The 25,733-nt window shown below is 49.7% G+C and overlaps 1 protein-coding gene and 1 long non-coding RNA gene across 3 annotated transcripts; one reads left to right on the forward strand and one right to left on the reverse strand.

Annotated features, from left to right (window-relative positions):
• The first annotated feature begins 17 nt into the window (after positions 1 to 17).
• Positions 18 to 5,625, forward strand: LOC112990354 (uncharacterized). Its single transcript, XR_003261052.2, has 3 exons — positions 18 to 210; positions 1,075 to 1,113; positions 4,726 to 5,625. It is a non-coding gene; the product is annotated as an uncharacterized LOC112990354 (long non-coding RNA).
• Positions 748 to 25,149, reverse strand: SLC26A9 (solute carrier family 26 member 9). Of its 2 annotated transcripts, none has more exons than XM_026112021.2 (21): positions 25,048 to 25,149; positions 17,912 to 18,038; positions 16,806 to 16,945; positions 16,205 to 16,315; positions 15,716 to 15,891; positions 15,296 to 15,460; positions 14,545 to 14,697; positions 14,038 to 14,120; positions 13,592 to 13,739; positions 12,664 to 12,777; positions 12,130 to 12,207; positions 11,678 to 11,773; positions 9,180 to 9,286; positions 8,368 to 8,437; positions 7,828 to 7,920; positions 7,395 to 7,511; positions 6,411 to 6,728; positions 6,079 to 6,133; positions 5,547 to 5,692; positions 4,685 to 4,762; positions 748 to 4,061 (listed from the first exon to the last, which is right to left on the reverse strand). In XM_026112021.2, the coding sequence occupies exons 2-21, from the start codon at positions 18,034 to 18,036 to the stop codon at positions 4,014 to 4,016; spliced, it is 2,421 nt and encodes an 806-aa protein (XP_025967806.2). In that variant the 5' UTR covers positions 18,037 to 18,038; positions 25,048 to 25,149; the 3' UTR covers positions 748 to 4,013. The 2 variants fall into 2 exon arrangements, with proteins under 2 accessions (XP_025967806.2, XP_064354200.1); XM_064498130.1 differs by lacking the exon at positions 25,048 to 25,149 and adding an exon at positions 21,810 to 24,947.
• Between the last annotated feature and the right edge of the window lie 584 nt (positions 25,150 to 25,733).

Below are 25,733 nucleotides of genomic sequence, written 5' to 3' on the forward strand. Positions count from 1 at the left end.
GGCAAGGCATTGTGGGAGTTGTAGTTCCGCGCTGCGGCATGGGGGACATGGCGGAGGGCAGGTGGGAGGGAGGGAGGGCCGAGCGCCGCGGCGCCTGGGTTCGTTCCCAGCGAAGAAACCCGATACAGCTTATCCCGAGGGCCCTCGAGAAGCCGTGGCTAACGGTGCCTGTGGGCCGCGAGGTGCTGTGGGTGCGCAGCAGCGAGCAACGTGCGTATCCCTTCACCCTGGCCCAGGGGCCTGCTGCAGGCCGCTGCCCCTGAAATGGCGTTTTAGGGGGAAAAGGGGTGTCTTTGGGACATAAACATGGGGGCTTGCGTGGGGCAGCGTGCGCTGGGCAGGAGGAGCCTGCTTCGTCGGGAGCAGGCCAAGGGGAGCCCCGAGGAGAGCAGCCTGGTGAGCCCCCCACCTGCAAACCCTGCCCCGACAGGGCTGGAAACAGCCTGGTTTTGGAAACAGTCGCAGCCTGCCCCGGAAATCTGGCCCTGTGCTTAGCAATACTTATCTTTAGCAGGTTTATCCTGCTGTTCAACCTCACTCTTCTCAGCAGCAGTATAAGCACATCTCTTCTTGCCTGGTTTCCCCATGGAGCACAATGCCGGGATTATTCCTCCCTTCTTCACAGCGGCCTTGCACTGAATTTGAGGATGTCTCCTGTGTCTCCTTGGTTAAAACAATCCTGGCTTGTTCAGTGCTGGCTAGGAGCTGCCAGGAAAAGCCTGCTCTCAGATCAGCAGAAGAAGCAGATGATTGTTCACACATTCTTTATTATCAAAAAAGAACCAAACCAATATTAAATTAAATAAATTACAAACATTTTGAGCTGGTTATGCATCATGCAGTTATCAAGTAAGGCTTCAGAGCCGTTACACATCAATATCACTGTTACTTTAAGAGCAATAAAAGGGTAATGGAAATTTAACATTTTTACCCTAGCGTAAGTTTGAGCTTCCCTAATTGTCTTGTCCAGGCACCTGGAAATAAAGACTTTGAGTTGGCCACACTGAGCCTTTGAAAGACAAGTGCAAATCATGGCTATTTCCTTTGATTTATTTTGCTTCATTTATTTTCCAGACTGGTGAATGTGACCTTTGAAGATGTGGGATTGTCAAGGTTAGTTCTAAAATTTCTGTTTCTCACTGGTACCTGCGCCTCCAGCAATACCATCTGTCCATTGATGTTACATTTATTGCCAGGCTTAGCCCTTGGCTACAGAAGTGAAGTATCCTTCATCCTGGGTCATCAAAATTGCAGAGCATACAGTTGGGGCTGCTACTTTCAAGCCATCTCTCTTGACATCCCATCCATTACGCTTGTAGGAACTTCAAGAAATACAATCTAATTTTTATACATGGTCTGTCGCTTTGAGGCTTCCTGCATTTGGTCTGTCAGGCCCTTGAGACTGTGCAGTAAGTCTCCTATGATTCACCCTGAATGAAGCACTGGAAATTGGAATTTTCCTCATTTAAAGTGACACCACCTCAGAGATACAGAAATATTGATTAGGAACTGTGAAATAATTGCTTGTTTCATTGCACCAATTTCTTTGTTGTTATTTTCAAACCGGCAAGTAAAAGAATTGCTCAGGCAGTAAAGTGAAAGCCCATGAGTAATCAGCCTCAAAGATAATTTAAGAAAATTAACATCTTGATTTTAGTTTAGGGAACAAAGGACAGTCCTGGAAAAATCACTGCTGTCTCACTAAGACCAAAATAAAAAATAACCTTTAGTTAGTGGGCTAAATTTAGTTTAGTTAGTTTAGTTTTCCTTTTGGAAACTAACTTCCATTGATTTAATTACCCTCTCTTGCACCACATAATCGGAAACTGAGGTAGAGAAGTGGTGACTTAATTAATGAGGTGTTACACAAAACCAAACTGGCAGGGCCCTCATTTTATTGCCTGGAATGGCTGTCTATCTATAATAGTTCATAAAGCTCTGTTTTCCTTAAAAATGAGACATCTGGGAGCTCTAGGGAAACTCCACTTTCTCTCCTGAAAGGGCCTTCCAGCAATGTGTATAAGCTTGATAATATTTATATACTTCAAAAGTGTATATTAAAGCTTGTTAATATATTTAATATCTTAGATTATTAAAATAGAAATAACCTTTAAAAATATAATTTACTTTTATTATTAAGGCCACTCTTTTTTCACTCATGGAAAGAAAACAAACTGTCAAGTTTTACTTCTGTTACTGTTCAGTTTTGTTTGCTCTTGCATTGTATGACAGTGCTGGAAATACTTTGTAAGAGGATTTAAAATTAAAACAGAAAGAGTTGTTTTCATTGCAGTTGAAGACATAGCAGTATTTGTCTTCGTCCAAACCTTTTTAATAGCCTTATTTTCATAAAACCCATGTTTGAGGTTGAAATGCACTGAAGAAGGGACCCTTTAACCCTTGGCTTATGCTTGATTTTTTTTCAGGCTTTATATTGTCATCTTGTCATAACTGTCATAGCATTAGCACTGGGTAAGAAGGGAAGGCACTGGAAAAGAAAACTAAAATAGCAGCTGTTATTAATATCACTCATATATAAAAGAATGCTAGATTTTAAGAAATGGTTAAGATCTCATCTGTCTGTGTGTGCGTTAGTGAGTCAAGCTGGTTTGCCTGAGAGGTAGACGATCCTTGTAGCATCAGTCTGTGGTGGATTTTAATGAAAATCATCAAACACAGTAGAAAATCGTTATGGAAAGATCACACAATATAAAAGAGGTTTCTTTTGCCGAATAGGTGACCATTTAAAAGCCATTTATCAGAAGCCCTACGTAGCACAGGGTGACACTGGGGCCATTCCCTGGTTTCAGGAAAGGTAAAAAAACAAACAAAAAAAAATCCCCAAACCCCTTACATTTCAGTTTTACTGCTCTGGATCTATGACATCATGAAAAGCGTGCAGAAGGGGCTCTCTTCGCTCTCCTTCAATTTGCTGCTTGTGATCAAAATGATTTGGAAAAAACAGATCTCCCCAAAACACTCGTCCATGTTCTGAACTGAATCTTTTAGTCATTCCAGTCAAAAAGAAAATGGGCAGAGGGTCAGAGCACCTCTGGAATTACTGCTTTCACGACATCTGCAGTCTAAAAGCCTTATCTGAAACCTAGTCCAGTCAGTAGACAGATCCCTAAAATACTTCAGAGGGGTTGAACTGGACCCTAATTCTATAAGCAGGCCCATCTGTGCGTATAACACAGTAACAAGGAATTCTTAGTTCTGATTACAAAATAGTCCTGTTAGCACACACAGACAAAAAAAGAACCCATAATGCAGAAAGCAGCCCTACTGAGACAGTGTACCAAGATCTTCAGGGTGTCAGAAATACAGCACTGGTTTGAGGCAGTGGTCCTGGGACTGTGGGTCACAGAGGGAGCAGTGCAGGGGAATCATGGGGCCACAGAAAAGGCAGAGGTGGTGCTACACAGAAACCGAGAAATTCAAGGGTTTGCACTTACCATGCAGACTCCCTGAACGTCAGTGCACTTGGTAAAACAACATTATCTTACAAAGCTGCATCATTGTACCTTGCAAGAGTTACTTATGCTCATGAAGGGCTCATAGTATTTCCTCATATTTCACTTCATCAGGAAAAGAGGGAATAAAAAAAGAAAGAGGAGAGATGCCCAAGTTATGTAATGCCTATATGGGTCAGAGAGTGCAATTGTGTTCTGGAGTGAGACAAAGGAGGGCACTTGGTTGGCAATAATGACTCATCATTCCAGTCATTAAGGCACCTGCCATCAAATGAACTCGCTTCTCATTTGTAATTAATGGGACGGCATTTCCTGAGTTCCTGCTTCTGTAGTTTTCTGTTGCCTGCTCCAGAGTTCATTGCTCTGAATACCAGAAGCTGAGCAAGCAGGAGGGAAGAAGGTATCAGTTCAAGAGGTGTGATGGCCCCTTCCTTTGCAAACTGATTGCATCCCCGGGTAGGAGTGCAGTTCTTCGTGAAGGGGTGGGAGACGGGACTCTGATCTGAAGGGCTTGCCAGCGCTCTGACGCTCCCCGCGCGCTCACAGAGCTGTCTGCGCCTCTGAGTGGAACATGCTTCCAAACATCTCCTGAAGGGCACACAAGGCACGCTGGGTTAGGCTGAGGCCATGGCAGGGCACAGACCCAGCAAAGCAGCTCAGCAGTGATTCAGTTGCAGAGAGAAACACCGCCAGCAACTCTGACCCTTCCCAGCCCTCCTCCACAAGGGAAAGCTGGCTGGGCAGATGTTGCTGTGTTCTGGCTGTTCACTGATAGCATGGGGAAGGTTGGCGCTGGGAGGAGCGTCCTTCTGAACCTGGATTCAGTGGCTGCAGATCACTTTAGCATTTGTGATGCCTGTGCTGAAAGCCTGACTAGTGGAGCCTGTTTTGGGCTTGAGCTAAACCCTATTCTCCAAACTCACCCCAGTTTGTGGGGTCTGACTGTGAATCTGAGCTGTGTCGCCCAGAATGGATTAAAGGATTCCCTTGTGGGGCTAGCCCAGCTGCTCCTTCTTTCAGGTTCCTGCCAGAGCTGCTCATGACAGGGATTTTAACTTAGTCCTGCGATTAACTTTTCAGAGAGTTACTGTTGCTAGCAGTTTGCCTGGCAGTGGCACAGGGAACACCCCATCTAATCGATCCCAACTAGGACTTCTGATTTCTCCCTTATGTCCACAGCTGAATACGTGACCCCTGGCACTAGGACTAACCTCCTCCAAGTTCTTGAACTCTGCACTGTTTTCATCCACAGACTCGTCATAGATGGAGAGCTCCGTCTGATTCGACCTCTGTGCAGGAAGGAATCAAATCCACATATTATCAGAGTGCAGGACAGAAAGGAATGAAAGCGTAACTAGCCCAGGCTTAAAACCATCACACTTGCTCAGAGGAAAATGCCCATGCAGCAAGAAGGAGTGCAGAAGAAATCCTGTTTCAGCTGCGTATCTTCCCTGACCGAGCTGGTGTTTGCATATCACACTGCAGAGATAGAGGGTACTTTAACTTATTCATGTGAGATAACTGGCTAATACTGCACGGGTTTGAGCTCCGGTTATCTTGCAATAAACCAACTCAAATGTGCAGAAATAGCCTGTCTGACCCTGTGTTGTCAACATATGCCACATTTCCAGCCTCAGCCTTTTCTCCTCCCACCAAGGGAAGCTTTCATGGATGCTGGGGCTGTTCAAGGGGAAGCAGAACTGCTTTGCCTCTATTTCTAAGGGCCAAATTCTGCCCTTGGGTGCAGCTGCATGTTCCAACCAACACCAAACTGAGGGCATAGTCCCGGCACAGCTCTTTTGGCTTCTATAGGCTGGCACAATGTTCATCTCCCAGTTAGGCATTTGGAGAAAACATTTAAGCTTCCGAAATCAATGAAATTACCAGGTACTTGGCCTATACATGAGAATTAGGAGATGAAGTATTTTGTTGGATTTAGACCTTTACCACTTGAGATAAACAAGAAACTTCATTAGGTGCAGTAGTGAGCTGCTTCTCTTCCTTTCTGCTGACCACGTGAGAACCTGATTCTACAGTACTGTGAGTTGGAGCAAGACTTGGGAGAAAATTTACCTCTTCTGAGATGGGAGGGTGGACAACTTCTTTGATATTTGCCAGTGCAAACAACACAGCATCATGGATGGTCAAGAAGATGTGACTTCGGTCCAGGCCTCCTTCCTCAAAGACTCCACCTGTGCTGATGTCGTTGTACACCTGGGCTGAAGAAAGGAAAGATACATGAACAAGAAGGAAACTAAAGGAGGAAGACTTTGAAAGTGAGCATGGCTGGTAGTGATCCTCTGAGCTAAAGCAAGGCCAGGCTGGGTAAGAAAGAAACAGGTTTGCTGCAGAAATATGGAGGTAGGGATCTATTTTGCTAAATGCTAACTGTGGAGATGCTCCAGCCATATCACATCACAAATGAAAGAACACAGTAAGAACAGCCTTTCTCCTTCCTTTCTTCCATCTCATCTGTTCTGATTTGCTCCAATGGGAGGCTGACAGCTAGCACAGCTTGCATAAAGAAAACAAAAAGATCTCCTGTCTGCCGTGAGCACAGAAATGGGGAAGATCGTATGGAAATGTGCTCTTTGGGGATTCTTACCGTGCACGTTTGCCAAGAACACTTTAATCCCAATCTTCTGATAACTGGAACACAACTATAAGGGATGAGAGGGAGAGAGAGGATTAATAACACTGCTGCTCCAGCTTTGGGTTTATGCATAAAGGCTTTTATCCAAGGCTTTGCCCGTGCCCTGGGGATGGTAAAGGAGAAAGCCACACAAACTGTGTATTACTAACTTGGCTATAACTTGACTAACTTCTATTACGAGAAGCTTCTATTACTAGTCTATGCTATTCTAGTAATAATTCTATTACCAGCTTGGCTATAACTTGACTAACATTGCTTGGCTGCATTAGTAGTAGAGAACTGACCTTGCCCAGTGCTTTTGTGCCCATGAGATCCACGAAGCACACCCCGCTCATGTCGAGGATGATGGTGTGGAAGCTGACATAGGGCGGTGCTGTTGTCATAGGGTCGACATCTGCTGCAGGCATGACGCTGAAGGTGCTTGCTTGGAGACTGGTGGTGCTGCCCAGCTCGCTGGAGGTGTGCACGGGCCCAGCACCGTTAGCAGGAGGGCAGAATGTGACGTAAGAGATGCTGGCACCATTAGCAGTTGTCTGGTTGTTATTGGTATCTGTTGGAGAGGTGCTTTCAAAATCTTTCTGGAGCTCTTGCAAAGACAAGGTCTACAGCAAAGCAAAGATGCACAGTTAGGGCAGGATCGCTTCTGTTTGTGACCCAGTGCTGCAAGAAATAATCTCTTCCTCCTTACACCCAAATGCATGCAGGACCTTCCCAGATACTGAGCACTGCTGTCAGCTCAAGCTGAGATCCTGTCGTGTGAATGCGCGTGAGACACTTCAGTAGCATCAGACGTTTTAATCTGGCCTAACTCTAGCCTGATCCTGTTGACTGGATGTCCCTTGGGGCTGATGTACCTTAGTTAATTTGAAATGATTCCTGTTCACTTGCTTCAAGACTGCTCGGCAATGTAAACCAAAGCGCATGAAGCTGGGATGGCTGGGAGGTGTGCTTCAAAAGGGCACTCTTGAACTGAAATGCTGACATAGACGCATCCCTAGAGAAACAGGGCAAGCCCAGTTTCTAGCAATTTGTTCACTGTGTTTCCATTCTGACCTAGGCAACTTTCTTTTTCCCAGCAATTTCCAATGCTCCTGCATCTTAAGCTTTCGACTATTGGAAGGAACGTGGCTGTGGATGGGAAGGAGGGGAGGCACGTGATGGATACCTGTGACCGTGCGGACAAGGTGGAGAATTCTGTGACCAGAGGAGTTATTTGGTGGGGATTTGGGGGGCTTATACAGCAACTTCAGGAGCTCAAAGTGAGTTACCTTGTTCTCCCTCAGTAGGAATTTAGTTAGGTTTGTTGGTGGTTGTGCAGTTCCCTTCTTCTGCCGTTTCACAAATTTCTTCCTGGCTAAGTACACTTTACTGGGATCCACCCCGGTCTGTGGAGGACAGAGAGTTGGCTTTGAAAAAGTTTGTTAAGCCCCGTAGTCAGGGAGTCTTTCCTGCTATTTCCCAGCCTGGGCATGTGGAGTGTGGTGGTGCAGGGGGACAGCAGCAGCTGTACAGCTGAGTAAGGTGATCGTGATAGCAACCAAACAGCAACATCCTCTGTAATGCAAGGTACTTGTACATGCAGGGAGGAGGGACTTGCCGTAGCAGGATGACCCAGGCTTAATTATCTCAAAATAGCGAGACAAGAGAGAATAAGGGCCATTTAGGATTATGCCACAAACACAAGCTTAGAAGATTGCTCACCTTGGCTATAATCTTCTCCCGGAATATCTCTGAGTTGGCAAAGTACAGTGGGGAGCAGTAGGTCACAATTTTAATCCCATTAAGTTCATGTACCTGCAACAGAAATGAGAGCTCGAACCAGGCCTACCAGGACCTGTGTGGGGTGCAGGATGGTTGGGAGTTCAGGCTGATTTTTCTGCCCCTTGCAGCAGCAGCAGCCAGAGGACATAAAAGTAGGGAGCGAGCAGGTCTGGCAATGAAGCTTTGGATGACTTTTAATGGTGCTTAGCTTTGGGCCACGTGGGAGCCCTCCCCTTCGCTTTCCCATGCTGGAAGGTGGAGAGGATGCTGACGTGGTGGGGTAGAGAGAAAAGCTGGACAGGTAGTAGATAACTGGGAAGGCCACAGTTGTGAAGAGCAGCTCTCTTGCCACTTCTGAAACTGTGGCAACTAGTGGCAAACAGTCTTGCTGAGACAGAAACATGGGCATGCGTCTCCTGATCACACCAGGTGCCAGTGGCAAAACAACATTTTGCTGAGGAGTTTTTAGCTTCTGCTTACCTTGTTGTAGGCCTTTGGGTTCTTGTAGATGTCAGTGGAAGTTACTTGGCCCAGGGCAGAACCATTACGGCTAGGAGAAGAAAGACGATCAGAATCAGAGTAAATATTGCAGGGGAAGAAAACTGCTTCTGTTCATTCTCCATATCATGATTTGAAAATTTGCTTTATGAAAATATTTAGATTTCAGCCGTGCAGAGTCTACATGGATGTTGGCAAAACAGGACAACTTTGTTTTCCAAGTGAAATTCCTAGCACAGGGCTGCAGCAGTTCCTAGGGCAGTGCCTGGCAGGCCAGTTCCCACCACCACATCTGGCTTTAATCCTCACTTCTTGCAGGGCTCCCCATCCCGGATAGTGACCAAAGCTACCAAACAGACAACTGTCCTAACGCCCCGTCAGGTCCCAGTCTGGGAAATACTAATAAAGGACTTTGGTGAATTAAAAATGGTGTGTAAACTTCACGCCAATCTCTGCATATCCATGAGGCTCGCTTCTTTTATGAGCAGAGTTTTCTGCTAGGAACTATGCAGGTAGCTCTTGGTGAAGTAAATACCTTCTGGCTTCCCCCTGCCTTGGGATGTGCACATCGCTAACCGTGCACGGGAGTGGGAATGCAGGCACTAAATTAGCGCCTGCCATTCCTGTTTGCACATTCCAGGGGCCGGGGAGGACACCTGCGCTCCCCCGGGCTCCCGCTGCACGTTCCTGCGAAACGTGGGCCAGAGGTCACTTATAAAAATAACTTATCATTTATTCTGCAACTGGGGGGATTTTCCTTCTCTTCTGTTTTTTGTAACTGCACCAATACTTACAACTGGGTATGGAAAACCACTACCAGCACGGAAAATCCCACGCCCACGGCGACTCCGTAGGGCAGGCTCAGGAAGAAAGCGGACAGGAAGCTCACTAGCCACACCAGCTGCAGAGAGACAAGAGCCTGGAGGTCATTTTACTGCACCATGGGCTGGAGCACTGGGATGGATGGAAAATGGCCCTATACTTTCACACTGGACACTGGACACAGATGAGGGTCAAAAGAATAAGGCCTGAATTTTGCAGCTATTATTATTATACAGTTTGTTGCATGTTTTCTTGTGAAACATCGTTGTTGGGAAGCTTGCCAGAAGCCCCAGTTTTTAAGCTTTAAAAGCAGCCAGTGCATTTCTTCTTAGTTGCATGAACACCCGCATCATTCATTCAGCTCAGAAAATATCTGCCTAACTAGTCAAGGCTCCTGCAGATCAGGCCATCTGCTGCTGTATAACTGCTCCCACCCCCGAGAAAGATCCTGCTCTCAGAGTACTTTAGAAGGAATGAGCATCTATCTGAAAACTGTCTGAAAACCTAATACAAATCACCTGAACACAGAGCAGATTTGATGGCAGTGTGACAGAGCATACCAAAACCTGCTCCACCTCTCAGCTCAGAACTGTCATTTGTCATTTTTATATATTAGCATTCAAGCATCTCCCTCCATATGAAATTAGTCATGCCTAAGTGTGTAGCTATGCTCTCTGAGAATCATTATCAGAGGATTTTAATCCCATCCTCAAGACTGTTAAGGGACAGGCTTTGACCTTGGTCAAGCCAGGTAACTTTGAAGACTTCAGCATCTTCATGTCGAATTAAGAATGGTGCATGCAGATGGAGATTAAGGGCCTCCTCCGTCTTGACTTTACACTGGAGCACATCTGTGCAGTGATCGCTACAGTTAGTGCTGAAAGGGAGCCAGACCTGGGGTGAAGATCGCCAGCAGCCTGACATCACCCAGCAGCGGTGTATCGCAGTTTTGGGGACAGGAAGTACGCTGAATCTAGATCAAATTCCAGGGAGATTAAAGCCGGGGGAATGCAGTTCACCCCACTGGCGCTCGCCTGGGCCCCATGCTCCCTGCAGCACGGCGTGGGTCGCTCGTGGCTGCCAGTGACGAGATCTTTGCTCCATGAGCTCAGGGAAGACCGCACGCCCTGGGCATACCTGTGCAACGGGTCTGGCTGTGCCGTGGTGGCCGGGTGATTCACACGGGGCAAAGCAGAGAGGTTTCTGACAGCCAGTCACCTCTGCTGACTGCTGCAGGCACTGCTGCTGGCGGCGGGGCGCAGCCAGGGCGTCCCTTCTAACAGAGCTGCTCGGGTCCCTTTGCAGCACCATGCACTTCCACCCAGACCACCATCCCTTGTGGGGGCTGCTCGGGGGCTGCGGAGCCCACGGGGCCGGCCTGTGCTGCCTTCTGCCAGCTCTGATAAGCAGCCGTGGCTTCATCTACCTTCGCGTGAATTGCCAGGGCTTGTCTGGAGGGTCTCTCGGTGGCTTTTCCCTGCCGACACGAACCTGCTAGCTCACTCACCAGCCATCAGCAAAACTCATTCAGAGATGCCATAAATGATTCCTGGCAGAGGACTCAAACTAGCGATCCTGGGACAAAGCATCTCTACATCAGCAGCCTTTCCTCTCTGCTGGGTTTTGCCTAACCATTTCAGCTCAGAATTAACACATATTCCCAGTCCAGTTTTTCTGCTCAGAGAACTCCTAAGCATGGACCGATTTTTTGTAGCTCATGTCCCATGTTAGAGTGTCCTTACTTCATGTCGGAATTATACCCCTGTGAAATCTTGGTTTGGACTCCTAACCCATCTCTTCTCCAGGACCAGTTTGAACAGTATTTTGGGAAAGCTCTTGATGACTCAAGTCAGCCCCTTCAGACTTCTGATTCCTCTGATAAGGCAGTTTGTTGGGACCTGACAGGATATTGGCTCAGTGTCCACACACACCACTCAGCCGTGGGAGTCCTGTTCAAACACTGTCTTTTTATGTCAGACATTTCCAAATTCCGTTCTCACTCCCCCACACCCCCTGCCTGGGTTTATACATCAACCAGTGCCTGGAGTCCTTATCGCTGTGAAGGGCTCTCCTCACCCTGGAGGGCTATTGTGCGAGTTTTTAAGTCTTGACTCCTAGATACTGAGCAGGGCCGGTTAGGCTAGTTCTGGGCAAACAGGCTCCTGCAGTTGATTGGCATTTAAAGAGAGCAGGTAATAGTTCAGGCCTCTGTGATATGTGTGCTAAGCATGACAGTGCTCAGCTAGGCAAGACAACTGCCATTGCTTGGGACCTCCTTAGCAAGGGGTTGGAAGCATGACTGTGCTGAGCGAGTGACACTCGTCTTCCGCAGGGGACTCACACCACCCTCCTGCACCTGAAAGCCTGCTTGGAAGCTGATCCGCTGTCCCTGCCTTCAGTCTCCCACAGCCGTGAGCTGAGTTTCTAGCGAACTGCAAGCAGAATCCTCCCGCCCATCCCAGGCACTCACACAGTCCAACTTGCTCTTCTTCCACAGGTAGAAGGGATCCGCCAGCTGCTTGAGGGAGTTCTTCAGGTTCACTGCAATGAGTGCTCCCAGGACAGACTGCAGAGGAAGGGGGATCGTATTAGCCAAGATGTCCAGCATGGTGAAGGTACTGCATTTTGCAAAAGATTCTTTCCCATCAGGCGCTATCTCCCTTCCTTGGGTCCACTTACCACAAGGGAATGGGAAAGGGTGAAGCTCACAAAGGTCGTGCTTGGGTCTGAGCATAATAATTTAAAAGACCGCTATTTCCTGTCCTGCTTCCAGAGAATCAGTACAGACAGATCCCAGCCCATGAACAAACCAGGCTGTGCAACGGTTTGTGTCTGGGGCTTTCTGAGGCAAGGCTGTGCTTTCACTTGGGCATGTAGAGTATGTGGTGTAGTGGCCGCAGTGGTTCCACGTGTTTGTGTTACCTTTGGGAGGGGTTCGAGGTAGGTCCCCAGAGCCAACATGGTCACCATAACCACCAGGGCCACACAGAAACTTGCCACCTGCAGAAAAGAAGGAAATCACCAGCCAGCGTCAGGGTCTTTCTAAACCCCTTCTTGATCTTTGCTCCCCTGCTGCTTCAGCCAGCAGCACAGCCTGTCACTGCAGTGCTGTTTGTGGGCAGACTTTTGCCTCTGGGGAATGGGTTAAGCTTTTTCGTATCGCAGTGAGAGCCCCGAGAACATCCCTCGCATGGTAACCCTTCTCGGTCATTAAGAACCAGACTGGGAATGTAGAGTTATAGCCCTACATCTGCAAGCCATCCAGAGAACCATCTAAAGAACAAATGGGGGGGGGGAGGGAGTAAATTCTGCTTTTAATAGCAACCATGTGAATCACTCTTATATGGAGCTTCTCCAGACATGCAGCAGTGATGTCAGGCTGGCAGCATGCAGCAGCTACAAGTGTTTGCGTTCAAGCAGGTTCACACAAGGCAGACAGGAGGAGGAAGTACTAACTTGTGATTTCCCTCCTGCCCCATCCACAGCGAGAGTGACGGAGAGAGCGCAGCAGATCACGTGGATTTTGAAGAAGGATCCAAAGAAGTTGCTGCAGCCCAGGGCCAGCATTTCCTGTGGAGAGCAGGGGACCGTGCTCATGAGAAAGGACAGCTCCCCTTCCCACCCTCCCAGCTGGTCTGAGCTGCCAGGCAGGAAGGAAGGTCCCCAGGTTCGCTGTGTGCATGGCAGAGGCTTTCCCCGTCCTCTGGCAGTCCTGCCCGGAGCCCTCAGCTGCTCACCCAGGGCTGCTTGAGCTCAGCTCAGGGAGGGCGCTTGAGTTCCCCGCCATGTGCCCCAGACCCTTTCCTGCCAACGAGAGCTGGGATGGGTTTTACTAGCAGGGAAGTCTGGAAGCACCATAGTTAATAAACATGTTGTCATCTGTTGACACTCTAAGGGCAGGGCTTCATGTGGTATGCATGGCTGTTATTGAAAGCTACTACTGTGCCAGTGATGACAAAAGAGGATTATTTAATGTGTTGCCTCTCATAGTATCTACGTGGTGCCACACCAGGAATCCAGGTCTTTCTCTGCTCAATGGGAAACACATGTGCCTCATTGTGCTCCAACAACCCTCAAAAATATCTTCTAGGCCAGCTCTCAGGGCCAAAGACTTAGCTCTGGAGGGAAAGCAAAGCAGAGAGCTGAATGTAAATATTCCTTCCCTTTTACGGTGTCTCTCTCCAGCCCATGGGAAAAGGACTTGGCCTTATGCCGTTATGCTTCCCACACGGCAAGCTGCCATGTGAGGCTGCATGCAAGCTAGAAGCATGCGTATTTTGGGCAGAATATATCTGAAAGCTTCACGTTCATACAGTGAGGTCTCCCTTTCACACCTGAGAGCAAGGGGAATGTTTCTTGACTGTCCTTCCAGAGCAAATGTTACCTGGTTGGGGTCCACGTCGTAGCCGTGCTTGGCTGCCAGAGTTCTCCCCATCGCTAAGTTGATCACGTAGCCCACGATGGCGAGTGAGAAAGCTGTGCCTATCATGTCCTTCCACTTGTTCACCAGGGGCAGGGTTGGGGCTGGGAAGCTGCACTCGGAGCAGAGGGGAAAGGGAGTTGTGACACTACCGTCTGGAGACAGGTTTGATGGGTCAGAAGCTTGTGTGTTCAGGAATGGCATAACCCATGCCTAAATTACAGACAGCCCTAGAGGATCATGGCAATTGTTTAACAGTGCACAGCAGCAATGCCAGACAGTCCTGGAAGGGGTAAGCGATGCCAAGTCCAGCTAATACAGCAGGACAGTGAGGTGCTTTGCAGGCTGCAGAACGAGGAGGAGGAAGGAAGATTCTTTGGAAATGGAGTCAGACTTGCACACACACTTACCCCATGCTGATCTTCCCGACTATCGGCATGTTGTACTTGTCGGGCATGTTAAAGCTGCCAGAGATTGCAGTTGCAACAATGACCTGGAAGTACAGAGGATAAAGGAGCCGTAAGCAGGAGAAGCGTGAGCTCCCTCAGAATCACTAGGCTTGCTGTGCTCTTGGGACTGACAGCAGAAAGTTAGAACCAAATTTAAGCTGTGAGAGACCCTCCCCAGCAACAGTTATGTCCCTGGTCCTGGGCATCGCTGGGATGCAAATACAGTCTGACAGGGAAGACCTGGGGTTAGAGATCTCCTCCAGGAGGATGGCCCTATTTCTGACCCCAAACTGTGTGCGGTAACACCGTATTCACTGTGTAGATGCTGTACCCCAATGGCTCTAGTTACAGTAACTATAAAGAGCCATCTGTGAGCAGAAGTGGGTGTCCCAGGTCTGTATTAAGGACTAATGTGAGGGGAGGGAGTGTCTCCTGGAGGGTCACGGGGACAGCTCATGTGTCACTTACGATGATGATCTCCATGGGGATGGGCATCCGGATCTTTTTCATGTACTTCAGGTTGAGCTCCTTAACAATGATCAGGAGCACAGCGCTGACCAAGGCATAGATGAGGGAGGCCACATTGGTCTTGGGAAGACCTTTACAAATGTCAATGAATGTCTAGAGGGGAGAGAAGAGGAGAAGGTGTCATGGGGAAGCAGAGACCCCCGACAGCATCCACAGCATGGTGCAGAACACTCATCACCCCAATGAACTGCAAACACCGTGACATGCGACCGGGGCTCTATGGAGCGAGACAAGTACTAGAAACCCTGCTGCTGAGAGATTAGCAGCCAGTTCCAGCTCTGTGCTGTTCAGTTAAATGCAGTTCTAGCTGCATTGATGGAAGATGCATCAGTGGAAGATGCAGGAAAGCCTAGGAATTGAAGAACATGCTCATAGAAAAAGTTTGATAATTGGGCAAGACTAGTGCCATAAAGCAGCACAGTTCATGTTCTTTCCAAATCCCAGAACCTCTTCATTACTTCTAATTAGAAACTACCAAACAAGGGCTCAGATAAGACTGTATATGAGGTACAAGAGCAGCAGTATAGGAGTGCTGGGTGGGAATGGTGCAGACAGCTGTATTCCCCCTCCCTCCACCCTTTCCTCCTGTCCGAGTGCCTCTTTCCCAGGCGCGGTGGCAGTGATGCCTGCAGCGTGCTGGTCAGTGAGGGAGGAGGTGCAGGGAAGGCCCCTGTCCAGAGCACCCACTTACATAGACGATAGCTAAGGGCCCGGTGTAAGATGAGACTGTCAAGCCGAAGACGTACTTGAGCACGGAGATGAGGATCTGCAACCCTGCTGCTGTCATGAAGCCCCTGATGAAAGACTCTGAGAGGTAGATAGCAACAAAGCCAAACTGCACGAATCCCAGGCACAGCTAGAGGAGGACAGACAAGGAGTTATTAGAAAGGTGCCAGCCTGAGATGGCAAAGCGCAGAGCCGGAGTGTGCCCAGACCACAGCTGGGGCAGTATCCTCCCAAACCCTCTATTCTGAGGCATCATCCACTTACAAATGGGGCCTCTTCTAGTATCTGCTACCATCATCTCTGCTCCTGAGAGAGAGCCCAGCTGACTCCGCGTGGGTCAGCTTTGCCCAGAGGCCACAGCAGAGGCAGTAGAGAGAGTCCTTACTTGTATGATGGCTGTCAGGCAGGCTAGCGTGGCAGAGATCTCCAGTCTAGCTGCTTCTAGAGCTGTGGTGTTCACACTGATTTCGTTGGTGGTCTGGTTAAAGTACTGGAAGTCCGACTCTGGAGCCAGCTCGTTGCAGACGTTCCCAACAATAATGCTGATGACTGCAAAAGTACCTTGAGCACAACACAGGGATGTCAGTAGTTTGCTCTAGAGAGCTTCCTGTCCTGGAAAGCACTCTGACAGATCAGGCTGTCCAGACCGAGTCACCCGGCTTGTCACCACAGCTGGCACTACCGCAGGAGATGGCAGCAGTTCACTGGGATGAGGCCCTGCTGTGCAGCTGGAATCAGGGATCTCATACGCACCTCACAGACCGGGCCTGCCCCAACATCTCCCGCTATTCCGGGACACACGCAGCATGCCCAGCCAGTCAGGGTTTAACCGCCTTACGCAAACGATTGCTCTGTAGAGCAGAAGAACTCTTACCTGGGACCATCTGATGGATGCCGCCAAGGAAGAAGTATGTTATCAAGGGGAAGAAGGAGGAGTAGAGCCCATTGACGGGAGGCAGATTGGCCAGCAGTGCGAAGGCCATCCCTGGAAAACACAAGGAATATGGGCAGGTCACCTGTGTCCCTGCATCTGGAGTCAGCCCCCTGTCCTGGTCACCCTCTGACCCTGCTGTCCTCAGTGCGGAGAGGAGAGGAGCCGCAGCAGGCAGGGGGTAGGCGGTGTAACCTGCACCAGCACGGGATCCCGCAGAGGCGTGGGGGACTCTGCTTGCTGCCGACACGTTACAAGCCTCAGCGCGGCTGTGTCAGCTCCAGCCAGGTGCTGTGACCAGCACAGATGGCTGTTCTGCAAGGCAGGAGAGTGCGGGCTCTGCAGAGAAATCTAGGGACAGCCAGGCTGGAGTTAGAGCTTGGGTTCACACCTGTCACCAGTAAAGGTAACTAAGCCCTGCAGACAACAGTCGTCTTTCGATCTTTACTTGAAGTTAAGTGACAAAGTGTTATCCTCTCTCCAGAGTTCCTGGGGGAAGCAACTCCATAATGCCTGGCTATTGGGGAAAGTCACCTCTTCTCACCTTGTGGCACCTGAATCGTCCCCGCACTGAGGCCACCAAGAACATCAGGCAAAACATAGTCCTTAATTTTGTACTTGGGAAGCCATGCAAGAATTGGGAACAGGCTGAAGAGGATGAGTTTGAATCTGGAAGCTGAACATCTGGAGGAGACATAAAAACACAAATAAGGAAGGAAGCAAGGAAGAAAGCAAGGAATGGTCTTCCTAGGAATGTCTCAGCCTCTTTCCCACAGCAAATCCTGAGCCCAGCGTTTGGTGCACAGCCCTCCCCTGCGAGTGCAAGGCACTTGCAGTTAACTAGCTGAACATGCCATGGAGGATTATTTTGGGGACGTTCCTGACTCTATGGGAGGTGCCCAGTGCTGCCACAGCTCTGAAAGACACCCCACACAGAGCAAAGGATTTAGCTCCCTGGTATCTTGAGTCTTTGTTTCTAATATTCCCAGGTGAGCTGTAAAGCTGAAACACAACTGAAAAATTCATGGGACAGTTGCACAGAGCCAAAGATAAACTTTTTTAGGTGCTTGGTCAAAAACCCCCAAGTTTGTCTGAAAGAAGATATTTCCCAAGTTGAAACATGCAGCTTTTCACATCCCCCCTGCTAACTTGTATGGTTCTCTCTTTTCCTGCCTTCATTTTTCCAGAGAGTGGAGCTAGATTTTTGAGACGGCAACCAGCAGGATTATTCATCTTTCTTTATGGAAAGCCAGTGCTGTTTTTATTTGGAAAGCTGATTAAAGGAAATCCCAACTAGAAAGCTTAAAGGAATAATCCATTCACCCACTCCTACATCACCAATTATACTTTCTTCATTATTAAAAAGGTTTGGAAAACAGAAACCCAAATCCCAATGTATTTAGTGCAAACTGTTGCGTTTATTTGCCCTACAGCATAGCAGCCAAGGCAGTGGAAAGATAACCAGTTTCACTTGCTTCAGTACAATTTGCGTTTCTCCAGGGTCTTTCATCCATAAAAGCCCTGAAGATCATGGAGAAGGTTTACCAGAATATAAACGGGAACTATATCCCCAGGTCCAAATTAAATCCCAATTCCAGACCAAATGTGGTTTAGTTGTGCCCCAGGAGTAGCTATGGCATTCTATGTTACCTGAAAAGGTTCTTCAATTTTTCCCCAACTGGATAACTTCTGCTTTTCTTCTCAAACTCTTCGTCGAAGAGGCTGACCGAATATGCAGGACGTTCGATGACATAGCGAGGCCTGGTGTGGTTCATCTCTGGATCATTTAATTTTTTTCCAGAAAAAAGAAAAAGCAAAGCCAAGAATGTGATTGGGGCTGTCCCCACCTGCAGTATGACCGACTGGACACCTCCAGCGTGTGGGAGCTCTCCTTGAACACCTCCACCCTAAATAGTTTCCTGGCGGTGCAGAGGCAGGGCCTGGGAGTGGCTTCTCTCGGCACTGGGGGCTGCTGCTCCCCAGCACAGGAGATTTTTACCAGTATTTTAATATGATGCTAATGAGCGATGCCGTGTGGAGGGGACCGGAGCGTGTCTTGGATTGGCTGGCAGGTGAACGGGGCGTTAATCTCAGCCCTGCCAGTGACGGCCGTTCTGCCTCGGGCAAGTCGCTTGACCTTTCTCATGCCTCCGTTTCACCGTCAGCCAAGGGAGCTAGGGAGGCTCCGCCGGGCTGGACGGCCCTGGCACGCTTTGCAACGGTGGATCCTGACACTGCTTAAAGGCAGTTCCCGTCCAAGGTGTTCCTGCTACGCTGCCTGGTGGGTTCATTTACATTCAGCAGCCTTCGTATTTCTCACTTGCCATGACGGGCGTTGGACTTGGCCTTGATTTCTTCTAGGAAGTGATGCACAGAAAGGTAACTGTTGCCAGTCTGTTTTGGTGATGATGATGCCAAAACATCCTGCTGGACTAGTCCTGCACAGGATCTGGCTCTCACCAAAGAAAGATGATGAACTGCAGAGAGCCCTGATTTTACTATGACCAGCAATACCTGGGAAGAGGGGAGAATCACTACAAGCTGGAGAGTCTGGGAGCGGAGGGAGGAAGTGGTTAGATTTAAGACGAGGATGTTGGTAATTATTTTTGGTATGGCAGGTATCTAAGTGGGTCATTGCCCAACACAGGAATAGAGGAGGGGGTGGAAAAAGCTGGTAATTCAGGCAGGAGAATGTATCAAGAAATGAAATTCAGGTTGCTGAGAGCTTATGCAGGGATTTGAATGTTACTAGAGCCTCTCCTCCCCTCCTTTGACACAGCTTCTGTGGATACTGCTGAAGTCAATGCACATCGTGACACTGACTTCAGTGGGACCGGGATGAACAAATGTAGGTTAATTTTCACTCCTCACTAATAAGCCATTATGTCTGAGCTAGAGTGGGGAAGACATGAGTCATGTGTAGCAATACGGTCCAGTAGTCCAGGGCAGGAAGGAAAGTATGATGCATGTAGCCGAAACTTTGGGGAGAATTTAGGTCAGCAGAATCATTACGCTAATAGGAGCTGAGTTAGAAAAGGGCGGTCAGCAGCCCCGCTCCTGCGATGGATGCCTTAGTGAACACAGCGGTAGGTAACCCGGTGTGATTTGCTGTAAAACACAGTTCCAGCAGTGGTGTATTTCTGATCCTAGGCTCTGACCCACACCTGAACTGACTCAGGAGAGAGCCTCAGGATTTCCTAGCCGACGCCTGTCTTTGGAGGCCCAACTATGTGCCAGCTGGCTGAAAGAGAAGAGGTGCCTCTCTCTTCCTGCATCACCAGGCGCTTATTCCAGTGCCCTCTGGAGGCCCGCCCATGCCGGCATCCCTGCCTGTCCTTTCCAGCTTGGAATACCCTTTCTGGAGGGACTGTTAGCTTTACCTTTTGGAGGATTGGTGCAGGCTGCGCTTAAGCAGTGACCCAAGCTCTTCCCCAGTCCCTGTGTTCATGCCAGAAGCCTATCTGATAAACTGTCATTGCCTGGTTTTACCATGCCTGTCTGCAGAAGTCTTGTCCCTGCCTCAGCCTTGGTCTAGATTCCGTTGCTGAGCAGGTTCCCAGGCTCCCTGGGCTTTCTCCAGCATCCACCCCCACAGCTTTCCTCAGGCTTCCAGTCCCCCCCCCCCCCCCCCCCCGTGAACATCCTGCAGCCCAGGTTCAGGACCGTCAGGATAATAAACCCAGGCAAGTTTCTGGTGCAAGAAGTCTCTCTTAGTTTCATTTCTCGGCTCCATCACTTGCCGAGCAGTGCGCCTGCCATCAGAAGGACTGAATCAGCCAATTGTATCACAGCTCTTTAATGAAGTTCTCCTGCTGAGCGAAAGTGCTGGCGGTCAGAAAAAATAATAAACAAAGCAAGTATAGAGGGAAAAATATCCCCATGATTAAATTCCATCTTGAACAAACAGGCTGATGATGTCAGCATCTCGGACAGAGTCAAGTTCTTGACTTGGCTTATCACTGGCCTTGCCCTAGATCAAACAGTAGGTTAAACCTTTGAGATTTCAGAATTAAAGAGAATGAGCCATGTGACTGTTTCATGAATAAAAGGCAAAACCAGCTGTCTTGGTGTTGATGGGATAAGGCTGTGGCAAGCTGCAGAGCTGATTTAAACTCTGCAGTCAGGGCAGGACACTGGCTGAAGCAGTGCGATGTGTGGGAAGAAAAGCAGAGTGGCAGGAAGTTGCTGCGTTGCACAGGCCGGGTTTTTCAAGAGCTCTGTTGCAGAAAGACCTGGGCCTGGGAGAAGAGCTCCATGTGTGGAGCCCCTGCTACAGGCTGAGCTTTTCAAGAAATCCAGTCCTCCAGTGTGTTGGTTAGAGCGGCTGATGCTGAAAACTGAAATTTGGCCTTGGTTATAAGTCTACTGAGACTGGAGTCTCGGAGAAGATGTGAACACTGAGTGCATAACTGTGCTGTGATGCTTGGAGCAAACAACAAGTCAAGGTGGAACTGTTTCACTCCAAGCATGTGATGTGGGTGAGAGAAGTTGTCCCAGAAGGGCATCAGCCAACAGTCCCATCAGTTCATACCTGACTAATCCCTGTCCTGCCAGTTTCAAAAACACCCTGCATATACCAAGCACGGACTTTTTCCCCAGCGTTCCTCTTGCAAATGTACTTGCTGAGCCCTTATCTTCTGTCCCTGTGCTGGTGATAGCTGTGTCGGGGAAGAGAAAAGTCACATTGAGGTTTCTGGCTACTGTTGATATGACCCACTGGCATAAAGCCACTTTCCAGTGCTGGCACAGTCCCAGGAAAGGGACTCTGCTCCAGGAGTGTGAATCAGAAGTTAGGAGGAAAACAATCTGATTTGTGTTCACTGTTATGCGTAGTATAAGGGGACAAATTCATCCCAGTGTAAGAGCTGGACATTCAGGGAAGCTCTAGCAGGGTGTAAATTCAGCCCTCTGTATTTGAAGGAGAAAAATTTGGTGCTCCAGAAATACTGTTTGATCCTTTCTCCAACCCTTCTCTGTCCCCCTTCATGCACGAGTGTATGCACACACAGATCTCCTCGCTGGTTGCTACTCAGCTGATGGAGTCCAGAGGTCTAGCCTCTTCCAAAGCCTGGGTGAATCTTCACTAAATGTGTCCCTCCCAGCTCCATTGCCCAAGAAAGGGTTATAAAAAGCAATTCTCCCCTACCCCGGGAGGCAAGGTCTGCCTGAAGGCAAGCACAGGTGCAAGGGTTTGGTTGCGACACGAGGACCAAGGTCTCGACTCCGGTTCCCCTGAATCAGTGCTTTCGGTGCAGTGTCCGCCGCGACTCCCAGGGCCCCGGTCACAGCTGCGGCTGCAGGTGCCGGGGAAGCCCCAGGGCACCGCGGTGAAGGGGCCAAGCCTCACGAGGGCCGGCAAGGAAGCCATCGCTGCCTCCACCCGAGACCCCTGCCACGCTTGCTGGCCTGGGTGTGATAGAGGGAGGGGTGAGGTGGCTCTGGAGGCACTTTGTGTAACCCAAGCCTACCGCGATCGCCGCCAGCCGCTTCTCGCTTCCCCCTTGCGACACCGAAGCAAGGCTCCGCGGACAAGAGTGCAAGGGCTCACCGGTCTTGGCTCGGAGGGGGGTTCCTCCCGGCTACCGACACCACGCGAAGGCTGCTCCGCGGCTGAAGGAGGTGGTGCCCGAGGCAGGAGGGCACCTGGACCGCGGGGAGCGGTGCTGGGCGCTGCCGTGCCGCGATGCTCTCCCCCCGGCTGAGCTCTGCCTTACCCTGCCGCCGCGCACCCGGCTTTCCCTCCTTTTCATGCCTCTGGTGTTGAGCCGGGCTTGCAAAGCACACGGGCGGGAGGAAAAGGAGGTTTCTGCTGTCACTCAGCTCAGGTATTTCAAAAGAATGTTGTATAATTCACCCCCACTATCGTGTGCGGATCAGCCCGGCGGATCCACCCCCCGCGCTCCCGGGTCATTCACTCTCTCTGGCCTCGTGTCGTTGGAGACAGGCCAAGACCTGCGTCCCAATGCTGGGTCACACACAGAGCTTGTCACCAACGGACCCTCAGGGACCTTCATTCAGGTTAACTTCTTCAGCTGGACCGTTTAACTGGGCAGATCTTTCTTCGGAGTTAAAATCGCTTTGCCAGACCTAACAAAGTTCGACAGAGGCTGAGCTGTTTCAGTGCGCTTCCCATGCAGGTACCATCGTGACAACCGGCAGAATAAAGGCAGAGAGAGAGTGTGAGAGCGAAGGAGGGAGAGAGGAACCAGTAGGTGCAAACTGGCCCTGGGTGGCTGTGTCGAGGCGCAGACTGAGCCGTACACCGCGGGTGCCGAGGCGGGGAGGAGGCATCTCTGCTTTCCTCCAGCTCCCACCTTCGCATCTCATATTCACGCTCTGCTGCAACCTCAGCTTGAAAGTCCCCCTCTGGAGCAGCCATCCTGTTCCTCCACTCCTCTCCTTTTGCCACAGAGCAGCTAGGCATTGAATCAATGTTTTCTTTTTGTTTAGATTAAATATTTGGAGTGTTAAATAGGTGATTTCCATAAGGCAGATGGCCCTTTTCTTGTTCTAAGCGACCCAGCCCAGCACAGGCACTGGGCAGGAGCTCTGCACTGTGCTCTCGTTCTGCTGTCGCTGGGCCAGTGCCAATGTTTGATGTACCACTTCACACGAGTTTCTAACCAAACTAGCTCTGCACTTGGTAACCAGAATAATAAGATCTGCAGACATCTGCCAGCTACTGAAGGTGAAGCCAAAGTGTTTGGCTCAAAGGGATTTTATTAAGTAAAATGCTTACATTCAGCAGACTGCTTTGGCTTTCATTAACACCGTTGTAAATGCAGCAAATGCCACAGAGACAGGGGACCTGCTCCGCACTGACACCAGGATAAATGAGCCCAGATTTGGCCCACTCTTGCTGTGATTTGTTTGATTAACCCACTTGCTCTCAACCCCACCCTAGCTCTCCATTGCTTTTGTGGCTGGATCCAGCACGGTTCCCCACTGAGGGAGGGCTGGGCTGGGGGAGGACAGCGAGTGCAGGGCCTGGGGCACTGCGGTGTGGGCTGCCCCACCGGCACCGGTTTTGGTTGCGAGCTGCTCCCTGCCACCAGCTGTGCTCTGAAGATTGCCAGCAGCAAAGTGACTCTCTGCAAGTGAAAAGTGCTGCATGATGGCTCTGGAGACCCAAAGCACCTGCTGTCTACAGCCCCAGTTCATGACCTTCCTCCATGCTGCCTACCCATGCAACAGGAGCCAATATGAAGACCTACTTCTGAGATGCAGATATGGCCCCATCATCATCCTCTGAAGGCTGCCAGCTGCCCTGCACATGCCTGGTCTGCAGTCCCCGGAGATGTTACCTTGCTGAGCGCAGGACCGTGGTGTTGGGAGCCAGGTTCCCAGCTCCTTGGCAGGCAGAGTGCAATGCCTGACTTTAACAGCATCTGAGTCTGTTCCCTGGAAAGTGGTGTTTCCTTGCTCCCTAACCTCTTGCTGCTCCCTCTGTATGCAGAGCCATCAGGATGGGGACGAGGGAAGATTTGCAAGTGGACTTTAAAGAATAGAAGGAAAAGTGAAACTTCTGCATCCCTCACCACCATGAGTCTCTGCTCTCCACATGCCTCTGACACAAGACCTGGCCTTTGGCCTTTGAAGAGCAGGTGGGCAATGCAAATCCCAAGGAATTAAAAAGTTTGCAGACTGCAACATTCTTGCACTGCCTGCAAATGCTTATCCAAGATGCCTGCTGAGAGCCTTCTCGTGCACAGACTCCTTGCTCCAGTGGATCTACTTTTAGACAAGGAAAAACAGCTGGGTTACCCAGCCCATCCTCTCCCAGAGTGGGAAGACGGAGAGCATTTCCCCCCGGGAAGCTCTGACCCATGGCAGAAAGACTGTGTGGCCAGCAACAAATGTCACTTCAAGGACTACTTCTCTTCAAGGGCAAGAAGAACAGGTCCCCAGGTTAAGTTTTCAGCTTGCTCAGAAATAACGTGTGGATGAACTTAATCAGGGCAGAGAGGAAAGCGTCCGAGCTTCATGAACTGCAGTTTACAGCAATGGAGGAGGCTTATGCAGATCTTTTCTCATATCTGTATTTGAGGAGTTCTGCCCAGACTGGACCTAAACATCCCATAAGGTGGCACAGGGAGGAGCTGGAGACCTTGTACCCAGTCTTAACAGCTCTCAATCTGGGAGCACTTCTCATTCCCAGCTTTCGAATTTCTTCCTAATCTTGTAGTGTGCATACAGCCATGCATTCAGGCGCAGGGATGTCCTGCACACCAAAGAACCCCTCACCCCTGTTGGATTCCTACACACAACAAATGTTCCCCTCCCATTGCCTACATGCACTAAACTCCCCCTTGTTTCTTTCCATGCCTGTAAGTACAGAGTCTAATTTAGGCTGCAACATCCTTGGGGCAAGGACCGGTTGATATATAGTCCTCTGCACAGAAAGTCTTGATAATGACAAGGAATCAGAGGGTCTCTAGGCACTGTTACTTCTCCTATATCATGCAAATTCCCCCACAGCTCTCAACAGGAGCCAGCCAGGATAAGATGGTAGGACTTATTCTAGTAATAATTAATTCACATATTTGGCTCTTCCAGTCTCTCTTCATAAATCAAGCTCTTGGATCGTTGGTGTTGCTAATTCCTGAGTAAATCTGCTGCTGTAAATCCCCTTTGCAAAAGCAGGGGGAAAAAAAGAAGGGGAAAAAAAAAAAAAAAAGTACCAGTTCTCCAAATACTGAAACTCACACCCAGTGGCTGTGCAACCAGAGTGTAAATCCCCCACGCCCACCCAGACAAAGAGCACGATTGTTGGGAGCTGGGCTTACCTGCGCCTCGCCGGGCAAAGAAAGGGCTGATTCTGCGAGGGGAGCTGCAGATGTGGCTGCAAAGCCCGGGCAGAGAGGTGCTCCCAAGGAGGTGTGCAGAGGTCTGTGCTCAAATAAGCCAGTGAGTCATTTATAAATCACCTCAGTCAAGGGGACCGAGGGCTGTGCTCGGCGCCTGATTGGCTTGTAGGAGGTAATTGCGAGCAAGTACACCCAGGCTTAGCCCAGGAGATAGCCAGAGGAGATAAGGAGAGATCTGAAGAGGGACGAGGGCTTTTTTGGATGTCCCCCCTAACCCCACCCCTTCCCTCTCAGGACTGGGCTGTTTGATCACCTTTGCAGGTCCGGCTGTGCACTGGACTCTCCGCGACAATAGCTCATATTCACTGTCACCCCAGGCCCCCCTCCCTCGCCACGTTCGGACTCGGCGAGGGAGAAGATGCTTTTGTTGGCCTGGGCGAGTTTCCTGGCGCGCTGGGCAGCGTCTCCCCAGCCTTTGTGTTCCGGCTGACTCTCAGCCTCGGGAAGGGACAATGGTGCGCATTGTGCCAGGCCCTGGACCCCTGGAGCGCACGCTTTGAAGATGCGATTGGCAGGGGAAAGCAGTTTCTTTCTTATTTCCAGGTTCAAAGGGATGAGAGGAGGGGAAAAGAGAGCAGAAGCCCCAGCTGTCTGTCAAGGAGGGA

Source organism: Dromaius novaehollandiae, chromosome 27 (assembly GCF_036370855.1).
Source record: "Dromaius novaehollandiae isolate bDroNov1 chromosome 27, bDroNov1.hap1, whole genome shotgun sequence".
NCBI classification, from domain to species: domain Eukaryota; kingdom Metazoa; phylum Chordata; class Aves; order Casuariiformes; family Dromaiidae; genus Dromaius; species Dromaius novaehollandiae.

Bases quoted from the DNA above. Each gene is read 5' to 3' on its own strand.
- SLC26A9 (XM_026112021.2), bottom strand. From the start codon at position 18,036: ATGAACCACACCAGGCCTCGCTATGTCATCGAACGTCCTGCATATTCG. The intron at 12,778-13,591 runs GTAACATTTGCT...TGCTCTCCACAG, and splicing joins ACGACGTGGACCCCAACCAG to GAAATGCTGGCCCTGGGCTG. The intron at 8,438-9,179 runs GTAAGTATTGGT...TTCTTCTCCTAG, and splicing joins GTGGTTTTCCATACCCAGTT to CCGTAATGGTTCTGCCCTGG.